The 11,176-nt window shown below is 47.6% G+C and overlaps 2 protein-coding genes across 2 annotated transcripts; one reads left to right on the top strand and one right to left on the bottom strand.

Moving 5' to 3' along the window:
• Positions 1 to 3,115: 3,115 nt before the first annotated feature.
• Positions 3,116 to 4,477, top strand: LOC124684892 (gluconokinase-like). The gene is made up of 4 exons (XM_047219154.1): positions 3,116 to 3,200; positions 3,421 to 3,463; positions 3,670 to 3,749; positions 3,861 to 4,477. Exons 1-4 carry the CDS (start codon positions 3,173 to 3,175, stop codon positions 4,298 to 4,300), a joined length of 591 nt encoding a protein of 196 aa, XP_047075110.1. The 5' UTR covers positions 3,116 to 3,172; the 3' UTR covers positions 4,301 to 4,477.
• Positions 4,432 to 7,018, bottom strand: LOC124684891 (protein MODIFYING WALL LIGNIN-1-like). The gene is made up of 3 exons (XM_047219153.1): positions 6,789 to 7,018; positions 5,676 to 5,887; positions 4,432 to 4,969 (listed from the first exon to the last, which is right to left on the bottom strand). The coding sequence occupies exons 1-3, from the start codon at positions 6,882 to 6,884 to the stop codon at positions 4,651 to 4,653; spliced, it is 627 nt and encodes a 208-aa protein (XP_047075109.1). The 5' UTR covers positions 6,885 to 7,018; the 3' UTR covers positions 4,432 to 4,650.
• Positions 7,019 to 11,176: the final 4,158 nt, after the last annotated feature.

Genomic DNA, 11,176 nt, shown 5'->3' with positions numbered 1-11,176 from the left:
GCGGAGGTCGCTCTCCCCGTCCGTCAAGGACTGGTCGTCCTCGGACCGGACGGAGAAGTCGTGGTCCGCTTCCTCCCCGCCGCAATGGCGCGGCGGGTGTTGGCCGCGTGGACCGCCGCCGCGTCGTACTCCGGCGTCGGCTCACGGGACGTGGAGGATTGGCTAGCAAGATCCGATGGAGCAGAGGAGGAGGAAGACATGGTGGCTGGGAGGGTTTTTTCGGAGTGCTAGTGCGGAGGAGATACAAAGAAGAACTGTTCAGAGCGGTTAAATCGAAGGAGGATATAGTGGAAATTCAATGCCACAGCAGTTTCCGAGGAAGTGGTGCCTAAAAAAAAAAAAAAAAAAAACTGCCAGGTCACGCGGAGAAGTTGAGAAGGCAAGGCATCATCATGAGGAATACTGCGACGGTTCTGCCACGACATGACCCGACGAAGGAAAGCAGAGTGATTTTGGAATTACCAATTCCAAAACCAGGGGGGCATGTGTTATCACCAAGATTTGACCGAGTCGGCGGTGGGCCGCAGATCAAGATGGGCTTAAGGAAATATACGTGGAGAATTCTATGAATCGGCCTGTTGGGTTTAATTGCCCGTGTATCCGTAACATATTAGATCTATTTTAGTTTAGAGATAGAATCTTAGTCGTGCACGGTTTAGTGCATGCCCACATTAGAAAGTCCCCTGGACTATAAATATGTACCTAGGGTTTATGGAATAAACAACAACTCACGTTCAACCCCAAAAACAAACCAATCTCGGCGCATCGCCAACTCCTTCGTCTCGAGGGTTTCTATCGGGTAAGCGACATGCTGCCTAGATCGCATCTTGCGATCTAGGCAGCACAAGCCTCACGTTGTTCATGCGTTGCTCGTATCGAAGCGCTTTTGATGGCGAGCAACGTAGTTATCATTAGATGTGTTAGGGTTAGCATTGTTCTTCGTTTAAGCATGCTTACGTAGTGCGACCCTTGCATATCTAGCCGTCCTCACGCCTATCTCAGGTGTGGGGGCGGCACCCCGCTTGATCATTATTTAGTAGATCTGGTCCGTTACGATTGCTCCTTGTTCTACAAGGATTAGTTTAATATCCGCAATAGTTTGGCCTTACAAAGGGGGGAGGATCTCGTGGCACGTAGGGTGGCGTTCGCAAGTCCTAAACGGGATGTTCCTAGGATCAACTTCATGTTGGTTTTTGGCCTTGTTTAGGATCGGCTTACGAGCACCGTGCGTGGCCATCCGGCCCAACCTGGAGTAGGATGATCCGATTATGTGGTGAAAACCCTAAATCGTCGTAGATCTCATTAGCTTCATCTTGATCAAGCAGGACCACCAAGTATTCGTACACCCCGTACGGATCATGGGTGGATCGGCTCTTTGAGCCGATTCACGGGATAACTCGAGAGCCGATCGAGGCTCGTATTTAACGTTTACATGTATGCCCTGCGGGAAACTAAGCGAGGCAATCTCATCACCTTCCCGACCGGGTATAGGTCGGGTGGCACGCCCTTGCACTTCGCAACGCCGCGTGTGACCAGAAGAGCATTGCGGGCCGTCGCTCGGAGGGGTCTCAGCCAGCCGCAGCTCTAGGCTCCCCCCGGCTCTACAGTGTTGACAAGGCCGCTGCCCGCCGGTGGGTTTTGGCAGTCAACAGTAGCGGGACTTTTGTTTCTTAGTTTTATTTTTCCTTTTTTTGGCTGTGTGCATCCGTAGTGCCATTAGGGTGGTGCGTTGTTGCAGAGGCTGGGTGTAATTGGTATCTCTCGATATTAATATATTCCCTTTATCGAAAAAAAAATGAAATAGCCTCCAGTATTTATCGGATTCGAGGGGATTATTTATATCCAGGTATAGATGAAGCAAGATCTTCCTCGAATCCACAATAGTTGTACCTTGATATTAATCGCCCCCAGCAAAGCTTAGCCGATTATTAGGGTTTTCTTGTTTTCACCCATGCTTTTATTTAGTAGGGTTTTCATTTTGTTCAGATGTAAGATTTTCATTGTTCACTTTTGATAATGTAGGAATGGCGCCCATGGCTGCCATTGACATTACCGTTGGTAGCGATGCCAATGACGAGCGTCATGTTCAGCGCGAAGTGCGACAATCAAAACAAATCGAAGTTTATCCTTGAGGTTTGATTAATTATTATGTTGACTTGTGTACATATGTCTTGTAATTTGCACAGATTCTTCATATGTAGGTCGTTTGTTTGTCTTTTTCATCCACCAGATAAAATATCGAATTTTCACGAAACTATACAACCGCATATAGATTATCGAGATTTACATGCAAAATGTTTGTTGAATTTTTTTACAATTAAAAGTATATTCTTGGATAAAGGGAACATATGCACTCGGGAACCGAATTGAATTTCCGCTTTTGTACCCGCAAGAGAAAAGTACTTGCTATGTCCAACAAAAAATGTTTCAACTTTATCTAAATTTAGATGCGTGTAGATATGATTTAATCTATAGATACATCTAAATTTAAACAAAGTTGAGATATCCTTTGTGACGTCCACAACCTGTAGTATGCGATCTAAATGTTTTTGCCAAAATTCGCACATTATTAGTTTTAGGAGACGCATCATCAAATATCTCGTAGAGCCGAAACATGAAGATGATGCGGGTGGTCAGCGACATGACCTATCTGTTGGTGCCGTTGTGAACGGCGTCACTGATGGAGCTTTCGTGCACGCCTCGTGCTTGATTGCTCACCAAACTTTTCTGGTTATGTTCCTGGCCGTCCAATGTAAGCTGTTGTTTGTTGCACTACTTAACATGCAAATCAAATCTCTCAAAAAGAATGCCTTGCAAATTAAGTATCTTACCAGAAAAGGGAAAAACTTGTATGATACTACAGTTTTGTTGTAGCCGTATTATGGTCCAGGCTGTTATAAAGAGAAATAAACTACGAAGCAAACAGCAATTATCAACAGCATACTGAGGAACGGAACTATAAAATCTTTTGCGATAATTGTACTGAATTTAATGGATTATGCCAAGGCTTTTGGCTGAATCTGAGAAACTGCGCAGTAAAATGGTCAACCCCGCGAAATAGAGCAGCAGCGGTCTTTGTCATTCCTCGTCTCCATTCGCCGCTCTTGTTTGTGTACTCTTCCCTCACTGCCGCCGGAGAGAGAGAAGGCGCGGCCGTTGGGACTGGAGCACCATGGCCGGCTCTGATCTCCCTCATACAGGTCAGTAAGATCTTGAATTGCTAGATGGTCGTCGTCGTCGTCGTCGTCTCCCTCTCATGAACTTTTTCCCTAATATAATTATTCATTCTTGGTTGGCCGCCGCATCTGTGGCTTTTGTCTGTGAGCTACTACTAGGTCTCACACCCAATTGTTAGGAGCTGAGCCGATTCGATCATCAACTTGCTTAATCTGACCTTGCAAATAACTTCTCTGCTTTCAGGATTGGCAATCGTGATCATGGGAGTCAGCGGCTGTGGCAAATCGTAAGCTTCTCTTTCCTCAACAATCCTCCTCCCTGAGGCTCTCACCGAATCCCCGATTGCTCTCTGAAGAACATAACATATAACATGAGCTCACTAATTTGGCCAACAGTAGCTGCGCTCTGCTTGGACTACCTGAATGAACTTTGCTATCTTCCTACGAGATTACGGCAATGACGTTTCTTCTCAACGAATTTCGACGTGAGCAGGACCGTCGCGGCGATGCTCGCTGCAGCCCTGGGCTGCAACTTCGTGGAGGCAGACGATTACCACTCCCAGGCGAACAAAGGTACAAATTTTCTCAAGAAGGTTTTCTGTCTTCTGTGGTTTTGCCATCCTCTCAAATTTACCACTACTGAACTTCTCTGCTCTTTTCTGCCCATGGCAAAAAAAATGGCAGCAAAGATGAGCAAGGGCATCCCACTCACCGATACGGACCGTGCACCATGGTTGGAGTCACTCCGGGACGCCATCAGGGAGCGGCTGGACCGCGGCGAGGACATCGCCGTCAGCTGCTCGGCACTACAGCTGAAGTACAGGGAGATCCTTAGGGAAGGAGACAGCAACTACAAGGCAGGGTGCTATGGAACCTGCAGGGTGAAGTTTGTCTGTCTGGAGGCCTCAGCGGAGTTGATCGCTGATAGGGTGAGGAGGAGGGCGAAGGAAGCAGGGCACTTCATGCCAGCAAGCCTGGTGCAAAGCCAGCTTGACCTGCTGAAGATAGACGAAAACGAGGGGATCACCGTTGTCGACGCCACACTGCGTCCCGAAACCATCGTCAAAGCCACCATTGCTCAGTACAAGGAGGAACTGGCATGGACAGCGTCACTGACGGCTTAGCATTCCAGCTGCTTTGCTTCTTATCTCTGAATCAGTTTCATCTCTATATACGTACTGGACAAATTTCCAGTCCGCATCCATGATCACATCCACCATGTACAACTTGAAAGCTTGTAAACAAGCAAGATTGTAACGTCAACATTACCCAGTTCATTTAAAATCAAACATCCATAGTGATGAAACAGGCATGCCACAACCATTCCCAGCAAAGAAAGGTCATAAAAAAAAAGACTGAACCTAGCTAAACAACAGCTGCAAGTGCTGTTGTTCTATTCTGCAAGCCTATACAAACCGAACTTGCAAACATAGCATTCGTAGTGGCCGTCGAAATGGCTTAGATATGTGTTTGCTCAAGGGAACTGCTGCCGGTTGTAGGTGTCCTCGTGTACGAACACTGGTTCGCTGCTCTGCGGCGGGATCACGGGTTGGCCCATGGAGATGCCTTGGTTCTGCTGCGGCCCCCAGGCTGGTGGGTTTTTCGATGATGTCAGAGCGACGTAGTACACTATTGCTAGAGCCACACTGGCGAGGGAGAGCACCGCTCCTCCTGAGAAGACCCCCGGCTTGACAACGTAGCAGAAGCTGCCGAAGTACATGTTCTCCTGACCTCTTTGATCGTTCAGTGCAGCTCCAGTCAGCAGAAGAAGGAACGCGATTATAAAAGTGACCCTGCAGAATGTAACAATCCCCAGGATGCAGGGATGATGTTATCACAAATAGTTGTTCAAGTCCTCACAAATAGCAACAAGAAGTATGCAGAGCAGGAAACGAGCAGCAGATTTGTCATCATATGGACCATTCATGCATGATGTTATTTTTTTCGGAAAACGCAAAGGACATTTGCGCTTCTTTTCGTTGAATAGGTAGAGTTTGGGTTCCAATCCTTCTAGGAGGTGAGTTACAAGTAAGGACAACAAGTTAATGTGCATCCCAGGTCATCAGCCTTCCAAAAAACTAAAACGGGCATCAGCCTAGAGCCCTAGAACCAATGGGAAACTCCTACACCTATTAATGGGTTTTAATAAAGGTTGCAGGACTCCGGGCACAACCGTAGCCAATCTTCCTAATGGATGTATTCCTAACATAAACTTAAGAATAGCAAATTGACAGTCAAGAACGTGAAGATAAATAATCAACATGAACAAAACAACTGGGCTTGAAAGAAAGAACTGATATCCAATGTGCTGCAGAACTTTAGGGCCCCTCACTTCTTTTAACACTGTTTCAGAATTATGTAAGACTAAGTGCAGGTTCGATATAATATAACAGTGTGCAGGATTCTCTAGCAAAAGGTTAAGCAAAATTTCATAAGACGTTATGTTGAATTCTTCAAAATGTGGGAACAGGAACCGAAACATATTAGGCAGAACATTACCAAGATACGATGAATGAGATCAGAGCTACGCTCCAGTTAGTGTCCGAGGGAACGGGATGCCTCTTACAACAGATGCAACCAGCAACCGTGTTTATGATAGACTGGGCGACCATAAGAGCGACGGCAGACATTAGGCCAAGGCCCAAGGCTGGGCTTCTTGGGTATATGCATGCGCCTGGAGAATCCTCGGAATCTGTTAGCACGTCTGAAGCCTGCATGAATCAAGCAGCGCATTATACTTGGGTATCATATTGAGATGTAATAAAACTACAAGCGTACGATGCCATCTGTAGATCACGCACATTGAACCAGTGGGTTGTCTGCCAAATGTTGCTCACTGTTTGTTGGAAGTCGTTATCACAGGACAATACATCAATATTTACAACCTATATCGCATCCAAGCATACACTGATAAATATGCCCCCCAACTACAATCAAGCCATATGCATACACTGACATTATATCTATATTTACAGCCTATACTACATTGAGACATAAACGGGATAAAAATACGCCCCCAACTACACTCAAGCGACGTGCGAACTTATGAATAAAGGAATAGAGTGTCAAGAATGGCTTGTACATATTATTAGCATACATAGTAGTATATATTTCAGCAGCTGTCAGCTACATGGATAGAGTTTTAACCAATCGTGATTCAGTCGTACTAGTACAGTTTTACAGGGGGTATTGGTCCAATCATAGTAAGCCAGCCAAACAACACCCACTCTGGCTCACATATGACCTCCAAAATCCAAGCCAAATACTATAACCAACCATGTTCAGTTTTCTTCTCTGACAAAAAAAAAACTGTGTTCAGTTAGCGTATTCTCTCCTAGCACATCGGCGGTGCGCAAATGCGCAGCATGGAGATTGGGCACCAGCCTCGCCGAAGCCGCGCGCGATCTGCCCACCACGGGGACAGGCAGGAGCTAGAGCCTACAGGCTGGATTGGGAAAAGGAGGAAGAGGAAAGGTAGGTAAGCTGTGAGCAAGAACACGCAAGTTGGTTGGGCCGCGAGATCTGCCCATCCAACAGAGCGTAACCGCAGCACTACGCGGATGCCACGGCGGTTTGGGAAGGGGGAGAGAGGGGGGAGGATTGGATGCTGACCTTGACGCGGGTGCCCTCGGCGGCGAACCCGAGCGCCGCCGAGAGGACGCCCAGGAAGCCCACCACGGCGCAGACCACCATCACCTTCCTCTCCATCGCCTCCTGCTACCCGGCCACCAACAACCTCCGCCTCCGGGTGCCTCAGGGAAGCCTCCCCGCTCGATCTTGCGGACTCCGGTGGCTCTCGCTCCAGCACCACCACTGCGTGCGGCGGCGACGGTAGCTCCGGCTTGGAGCAAAGGCAACAGACCCGGGGAGGGAGAGCCTTTTCTTTATTCCTGCTGCTTTGGTTAGCAGCATCTTCAACCTTTTTCCCGGTTGCTTTGGTTTAGTGTACCTACGCGGTGACGCTGCGGGTGGGGCCGCGGAAGGATTGGGACCACCTGTCGGTGGGTGGTGGGCGGGAAGCGTGGGGTGGATGGCGCCGGGCGTCGGTTGCTTGCTCGAGGCGCGCAGAGAGGGGGCGGTCGGTCGGATCTGAGCCTGGCGCACGGTGGACCCGTACGGAGGGGAGGCTGTGTGGGGCCCGCGTGCAGTGGCGTATCTTACGCCGGTGTGCCGTGGACGCGGTGCATGGATGCTCTCAGCATTGCCGTGGAAGCTGAACTACCTGTCGGTACTAGTAGTATTTGAAACGTATAAAAATCCACGAACGCGTATACGAAGAACTGATATGCGACATTCGTCGTCTGTAAAAAAAGTCCTAACTACGTACCAGTACACAAGTCCATTAGTTAGAAAATTGACGCGGCCTTCCCTCTCCTTTTCCACGCCCAGGAGTTCGATTCCACTTTCTCGGGTCCTGTTGATTAGTAGATCGTTGGACGAACGTGCTCTAAAAAACCGTGCGGATAATAACGCGAATAAACTAGTAGATACTCAAATCAGATCAATTTTGTGCCTTCTTACCATCAAACTATCATCGATGTGTCAAATGTTCGAAAGACCATCTTTTTCTATAGCACAATGCGACAACTATTCACTACTAATTTCTTGCAATATGCATTAAAATCGAATTGGCAACAAATTAATGCCCAAAAAAGCAGCGGGGCTCATTTATCAACGCCGAGGTGGCAGAAACAGGAAGTCGTTTGACATAAACCCACATATCAGCCCTACTGAAAATACCTAGGTTTTAAAATAGCAATCGCAATTTTCTTTCCGAGCCTACTACCTCCTCACTTATCCCGTTGACCCAAATATGGAGTGGTTCAAAGTGCATAGAGTCCCATGTCTCACGTTTGGATTAGGTAATTGATGACAATCCTTATAGATTAATGTTTGTATTGTATCGTCGTGGTGAATCAACCGATGCTATGCGATGGTTTAAGTTTTGGCCAATCTGGTTTAGCATCTTCAACCTTTTCCCGGTTGCTTTGGTGTAGTGTACCTTCGTGGTGACAGTGCGGGTGGGGCCACGAAAGGTGTGGGTGGTGGGCGGGAAGCGTGGGGTGGATGGCGCCTGGCGTCGGTTGCTTACTCGAGGCGCGCAGGGAGCGGACGATCGGTCGGATCTAAGCCTGGCGCACCGTGGACCCTGCGAACGGGAGACTGTGCGGGGCCCACGTGCAGTGGCGTATCTCACGGACGCGGTGCATGGATGCTGTCTGCGTTGCTGTGGAAGCTGAACTACCTATCGGTCCTACTAGTACTACTTGTTGAAACGTAGAAAATTCTACGAACGCGTAGACGAAGAACTCATGTGCGACATTAGTCATCCGTAAATCCTAACTACACAAGTTCAGTATAATAGTTACTAGAAGAAAGTTGACTCGGCGTCCCCTCTCATTTCCCTTCTCCACATACGGGAGTGATTCGAAAATGCTTTAAGAACCACGTGGACCATAGCCTGAAGTAGAGCAGGTGAATCATATCGACTTTACGAGTTAGTAGCATAAAATTACTTGTGCGCGAAATGTTCAGAAAACTACCACTTCACATTTTCGTGACAAAATGTGGTCAAATTAATGCCCACTAAACTCGAACTTCAAAAGATCTTGCTTTGAGCATAAGCTGGTTAAAACTCCTTTTAAGCTAATAAGTTACTTTACTGATTTTATGAAATACTGGGCAGGTTTGCACAATGAGAAGGATGCGGGCGATATCCAGGTGGGTGCTGATGGTTTATTAAGACTTGCTGGCTCTTCTGGTACTGGTAGTACTGCACAGAATGCCCCTGGTCATCAACAACATCCTCTGTAGATAAGGGATGCAAGGGATGTTGAAGCTGACGCTGGTGACCTGGAAATGAAAGATCGGGGGGTGCAAATGCTTGGAACTGTTGGAGTTTTTCCTGCCTGTATGTGGCTGTAATGATACTCTAAGCTTTTGTTGTGTGCTTTTGGCCATTAAAAGACTCCTAAGCTATAACGCTAGCAGTAGGCAGCGTGTTTTTAGTTTAGTTTCCTTTGCTGTTTCGAACAACTAGCCCCTGTGGCTTGATACTCCTGTTTTCGTTATCCATGGGTAATGCAAATCGATCCGTGTGGATCGCTTGGAAAAAAAATGGAGTGGTCATCGCCGCTTTCTCAGCGAACTTGTTGCCGCATCTCTGGCAAAATCGCCGTGGAGAGCCTGCATGGAACACGTGGGCGAGCTCTCTCGTCTCAATCCGGTTGCTCGGGCACCACTATCGTGTCTTCCCCGGCGTCGTCATGTTGTGGAGGTCGGATATATGGAGGTCTGTGACGGGTGCGCGAGATGGGCGCCACCGTGCGATGGATGTCCCTCCTTCCAGCCCCCGTCCTAGCCCTCTTGCGCCACAATCCCCCTCTAACTCTCTCCTTTGGGCGCCTCCAATTTCTGGTCGGCTAGGAGTGGCAATGAGGGGACTTCCGGAATCTCGACCGGCGGCAAGGCACCGTGATTCAACATGGAAGGTGTCGGGGACAGCGGAAATGGCGCAGGGGCCAGCTGTGCGTCGCCAAATCTTGAGGATGCAGGACTTGGCACCAAAGCGTCGGCGAGCGGAAACACGGGTCGTGGAAGACTAAGGGGAAAAGCTCCCTTCAATGGAGAAGAAGGTAGGCTATGGGGAACCATGGTGGTGGCTAGATTGAGAGCGAAGCGAGTTGACCTTTATTTTTTTATAGGGTTGACCCATCGGTCCTCTGCCCACATTAATAAGTTCACTATGTTTTGTGCCACGTCGGCCTGCCCACATCAATAAGTTCACTATGTTTTGTGCCACGTTGGTGTTGGAGATATGCCCAAGAGGCAATAATAAAGTGGTTATTATAATATCTTTGTGTTTATGATAAATGTTTGCATACCATGCTATAATTGTATTAACCGAAACATTGATACATGTGTGTTATGTAAACAACAAGAAGTCCCTAGTAAGCCTCTTGTATAACTAGCTTGTTGATTAATGGATGATCATGGTTTCGTGATCATGAACATTGGATGTTATTAATAACAAGGTTATGTCATTAGTTGAGTGATTTAATGGACACACACCCAAATAAGTGTAGCATAACATCAAGTCATTAAGTTCAATTTGATATAAGCTTTTGATACATAGTTTCCTAAGTCCTTCGACCATGAGATCATGTAAATCACTTACATCGGAAGGGTACTTTGATTACATCAAACGCCATTGCGTAAATGGGTGGTTATAAAGATGGGATTAAGTATTCGGAAAGTGTGAGTTGAGGCATATGGATCAATAGTGGGATTTGTCCATCCTGATGACGGATAGATACACTCTGGGCCCTCTCGGTGGCACGTCGTCTGAATAGCTTGCAAGCATATGATTAAGATCACAAGAGATGACATACCACGGTATGAGTAAAGAGTACTTGTCGGTAACGAGGTTGAACAAGGTATGGAGATACCGATGATCGAACCTCGGACAAGTAAAGTATCGCATGACAAAGGGAATCGGTATCGTATGTAAATGGTTCAATCGATCACTAAGTTATCGTTGAATATGGGGGAGCCATTATGGATCTCCAGATCCCGCTATTGGTTATTGCTCGGAGAGGAGTCTCGACCATGTCTGCATAGTTCGCGAACCGTAGGGTGACGCGCTTAAGATTCGTATAAGGGAAGTTGATTTCTAGGTTTCGGAAAAGTTCGGGATTTTTCCGGCGGAAGACCGGAAGGTTCTAGAAGGTTCCATAGGGGTCCACCATGGGGACCACGACCTAGGAGGGGCCCACATGGGCCGAGGGGGTGCTGCCCAGCCCTAATGGGCCAGGCGCACCAAGCCTCAAGGCCCAGGCCGGCCAACCCCTAGGGTTTCCCCAAAAACCCTAGGGGGATCTAAAAGGATCGTATGCCGCACCTAGAGGGGGGGTGAATAGGTGCTAACCAATTTTTAGTTCTTTTTCCAATTAGGATTGACACAAAGGTAAATTCTCTAGATATGCAACTAAGTGAATTTA

Source organism: Lolium rigidum, chromosome 1 (assembly GCF_022539505.1).
Source record: "Lolium rigidum isolate FL_2022 chromosome 1, APGP_CSIRO_Lrig_0.1, whole genome shotgun sequence".
In the NCBI taxonomy this organism is placed as follows: Eukaryota; Viridiplantae; Streptophyta; class Magnoliopsida; order Poales; family Poaceae; genus Lolium; species Lolium rigidum.
Note: the sequence above shows the minus strand (reverse complement) of the source record. Positions and strands in the feature narration are given on the sequence as shown.

Excerpts from the sequence above, each read along its gene's own strand:
- LOC124684891 (XM_047219153.1), bottom strand. The coding sequence starts at position 6,884 with ATGGAGAGGAAGGTGATGGTGGTCTGCGCCGTGGTGGGCTTCCTGGGC. Across the intron at positions 5,888-6,788 it reads CCGAGGGCACCCGCGTCAAG|GCTTCAGACGTGCTAACAGA; the intron begins GTCAGCATCCAA and ends TGATTCATGCAG. Across the intron at positions 4,970-5,675 it reads ATCTCATTCATCGTATCTTG|GGTCACTTTTATAATCGCGT; the intron begins GTAATGTTCTGC and ends TACATTCTGCAG.
- LOC124684892 (XM_047219154.1), top strand. The coding sequence starts at position 3,173 with ATGGCCGGCTCTGATCTCCCTCATACAG. Across the intron at positions 3,201-3,420 it reads CTCTGATCTCCCTCATACAG|GATTGGCAATCGTGATCATG; the intron begins GTCAGTAAGATC and ends CTCTGCTTTCAG. Across the intron at positions 3,750-3,860 it reads CCACTCCCAGGCGAACAAAG|CAAAGATGAGCAAGGGCATC; the intron begins GTACAAATTTTC and ends AAAAAATGGCAG.